Source organism: Triticum dicoccoides, chromosome 4B, assembly GCF_002162155.2.
Source record: "Triticum dicoccoides isolate Atlit2015 ecotype Zavitan chromosome 4B, WEW_v2.0, whole genome shotgun sequence".
NCBI lineage: Eukaryota > Viridiplantae > Streptophyta > Magnoliopsida > Poales > Poaceae > Triticum > Triticum dicoccoides.
The window spans coordinates 121266016-121269175 of record NC_041387.1 but is presented as its reverse complement, the minus strand read 5'-3'; the positions used below and the strand labels follow the sequence as shown (position 1 = coordinate 121269175).

At 53.8% G+C, this 3160-nt stretch overlaps 1 protein-coding gene across 1 annotated transcript in view; it reads left to right on the top strand.

Annotated features, from left to right (window-relative positions):
• Positions 1 to 1969, top strand: part of LOC119292574 (integrator complex subunit 3-like) — a 2452-nt gene extending 483 nt beyond the window's left edge. The window contains exon 2 of the mRNA XM_037571370.1: positions 2 to 1969. Coding sequence (XP_037427267.1) covers positions 2 to 1256 — 1255 coding nt within the window. The 3' untranslated portion in view covers positions 1257 to 1969. The remainder of the gene's footprint in view (position 1) is intronic.
• The last annotated feature ends 1191 nt before the right edge of the window (positions 1970 to 3160 follow it).

Below are 3160 nucleotides of genomic sequence, written 5' to 3'. Positions count from 1 at the left end.
ACGCCGCCGGGGGCCGCTTCCCCGCCTTCTACCACTCCTTCGCCTCGGCCCTCCTCTCGCTCCCCTTCCCCCTCCTCCTACCCCACCCGCGCGCCCGCCTCCTCCTCGCCGCCACCGAGCTCACCCGCGCGGCCGCGCCGGGCTTCGCGCCCTTACTCCTCTCCCTCCTCCGCCGCGTGCCCTTCCCCGGAGACGCCCGCCTCCTCGACCTCATCCGCGAGCATTCCTCCTTCCTCGTCGCCGAGGAGCCCCAGCTCATCGCCTCCGCGGTCTTCGCGTTCCTCCGCCTCCTCGCCAGGAACCGCCTCGCTCCGTTCCCCAGGAGCGCCGAGTGCAGCAACTGCGAGGAGTGCAAGAGCGCAAAGAACCTCGAAGAGTGCGGAGAGAAGCTGGTGTCCTTCTGCGTCTCGGTGCTGCGGGATAACTTCCAGGTGTGCACGCTGATCGGGAGGGACCTTGTGCGGTCGCTCCATGAACTGGTGCTCGTGCCGGAGTTCCAGGGACTTTGGAAAGACTTGATTTTGGGCCGAGGCGGTGACATTTGCCGGTTTGCCAGTCCAGGTTGGTGCACAGCCTTGCCTATCTCGCCGGAGATGGAGACGCAACTGCTGTTCTTGATGAACAATGTGAAGTGGGGAAGCCAGAAGAGGTACCAGCTGTGGTTCGCTAGGAAGCATTTGATGGTGCCCGGAGGGGAGGAGAGGATACCGGACATTGTCCGCTTCATATGCTGCGGGTACCACCCGACCAATGAGGTTATACAGTCCGGTGTCATTGCCCGCTGGGCGGTCATCGGTTGGTTGCTGACTAGTTGCAGCAAGGGATACATTGTAGCGAATGCGAAGTTGGCGCTGTTCTATGACTGGCTGTTTTTTGATGAAAGCAAGGGTAACGTCATGAACATTGAGCCCACAATGCTTCTGATGTTGAACTCAATATCTCAGTATGTAGATATCACAAACATGCTACTTGAGTTCTTATTTCTTCTGATTGAGAACTATGAGGTGCGGAGGAAGGAGGCCATCGAGCAGTCTGTGAGGTGCGCATTCACAATGCTGGTGAAGAAAGGAGTGCTCCCGTCATTGGAGTTGTTGACATGCTGCGAGAAGCTATCGCCACTGCTTAGGCAGAAGCTTGTGGCATTTTTATCTAGTAGCACTCCTGTGGCAGCTGTAGAAGCTTGCTTGAAACCGATTGATGATGTTTCTAAAGCAGCAGAGTTGATGAAGAAGAGAGTTTGCTTCATCAATAATTGAAGAAGAGAGCAGCAGATGATGTTTCTAAACCGATTGCTTGAAACCGATTGATGATGTCACAACCTTCTGTTTCCAGAATGAACTGCAGTCAGCACCAATCCACCAATAATTGCACCTTGTGAATGATCTGAGAAGGCACACAGAGAGGAACTACAGGACCACACCAATTTACAAGCAATTCAGGTGAAGGCATCCCTTAAGCAAGAAAAAGGAATTTGGAGTGTGGACTCATCATAAGTTTGCCCTTGGACCTACAAACCTGGTCCTCACCAATATCCACAGAATATGTCCAATCAAAGGCTACTCTGTGATTCAAACTGCATTAGAAGTCAATTCAATTCCTTCCAATTAATGCTGATAATGCCACAGTACATGCGGATCATGAGCAGGAAGCTTTGATTTAGCTTTGATTTTTAATTTCTGCTGGTTGAAAACTATGACAACTCAAGAGTTTCTCAACCTATAGTGTCTCTGATTGATATGCAGAACACTTGTGTTCATCTGAAGCATAGAATGAATTTAACTGAATGGTAGACCGCTTCTTGTTATTCATTACAATTTAGCTTCAAATGTAATGAATTGAAGTGCTGGCAGCAAAGTAACAATTCTCTGTGCAAACTCATCATCTGCTTGAAGCCTTGAACTGATGAACGAAGCCTCATTGAGCCGTTTTGACAATTCTGAGATAAATACACAATATATGGATTGAATGATGTGATCAGACTTAAGACCTGATGGCATGTGTAGAACAGACATCATGCACATCAAGCTTGTGATAGCGAGTGTTTTTGTTTTCAGGCATGCTAATACACTTTATGGGAGAAGTCACATACACCATAGGCAGTCTCTATGGGTGTATTTTTTTTTCCTCGAGAAAACGCAAAAGAGTTTGCGTTTCATTTCATTGAACAGGAAGAGAACAGCAGTACAGGTACAACCTCCCAGAAGGAGGGACACACGCACACACACCATCGTCCTCACCAGACAAGTAGGTGAGGAGGTGCTACCAACTACAGACCACAACAACGAAAGGTCTTGCCTTGTCCAGCCTCCAACCATGAATGGCAAGGTAGCTAGACACAGAGCCTCAAGGCCGCGTCACAGCCGTTGCCAGGCGCCTCCGAAGAAGACTGCATCTCCAGGGCTGACCGGGCCAACGTACCTTCCACCCATATGTGCCTAGGAGATGGCAGGTGGATGGCAGGACCCAGCCAAAACTAGCGAAGCCATCGTCTTGGACGTGCCGGCGTCGGCGTACATTGCGCCCCGGACGCCCACGCTCCATGCTACAACCCTCATCACAGCATCGCATTACCAGCAAACCTCGCCGGAAAGACCGGGGAGGCCACCATCTCCAGCTGACGCATAGGGGACTCCAAGTGCGACCCAAGCAGCGCTTTCAAGAAAGGAACGGCGCTGAGACGCCGCCGCTGCCTTGTCCAGGGAACTGGACCAAGGGTTTCCCCTGGTGCCCGAGGAGAGGGTCCAGTCCGGGCCATGACAGCGCCTCCATGGAGGTAACGACACCCTCAGGTGTCGCCGTTGTCAGCGCAGGCCATCGCTGCGCAGGGATTTCGCCCGGCCCAAGACCAAAACCCCAAAACCGCCGAAGCAGAGCAAACAGGAGATGGGGAAGCAGATCGCCAGAGAGGACCACCAGCACAGAGAGGGAAACCACGTATTGTCACTGTCGATGTAGGGAAGCACCGGCCAGCGCAGTGCAGCAGCTGCCGGATGGCTGCCAGACAAGGCCAGCCATCGCACGGGACGCGTCGAGCAGGGCTAGTGGCGCCGTCGCGGAGACCAGCCACCTGCACCTTGCCGCCGCCGACCATGGCCGCTGCCGCACCGGCCCGCAGCCTCCGCCGCCCGGATCCGCCGGGGCACAGCCAAGCAGCCGCAGC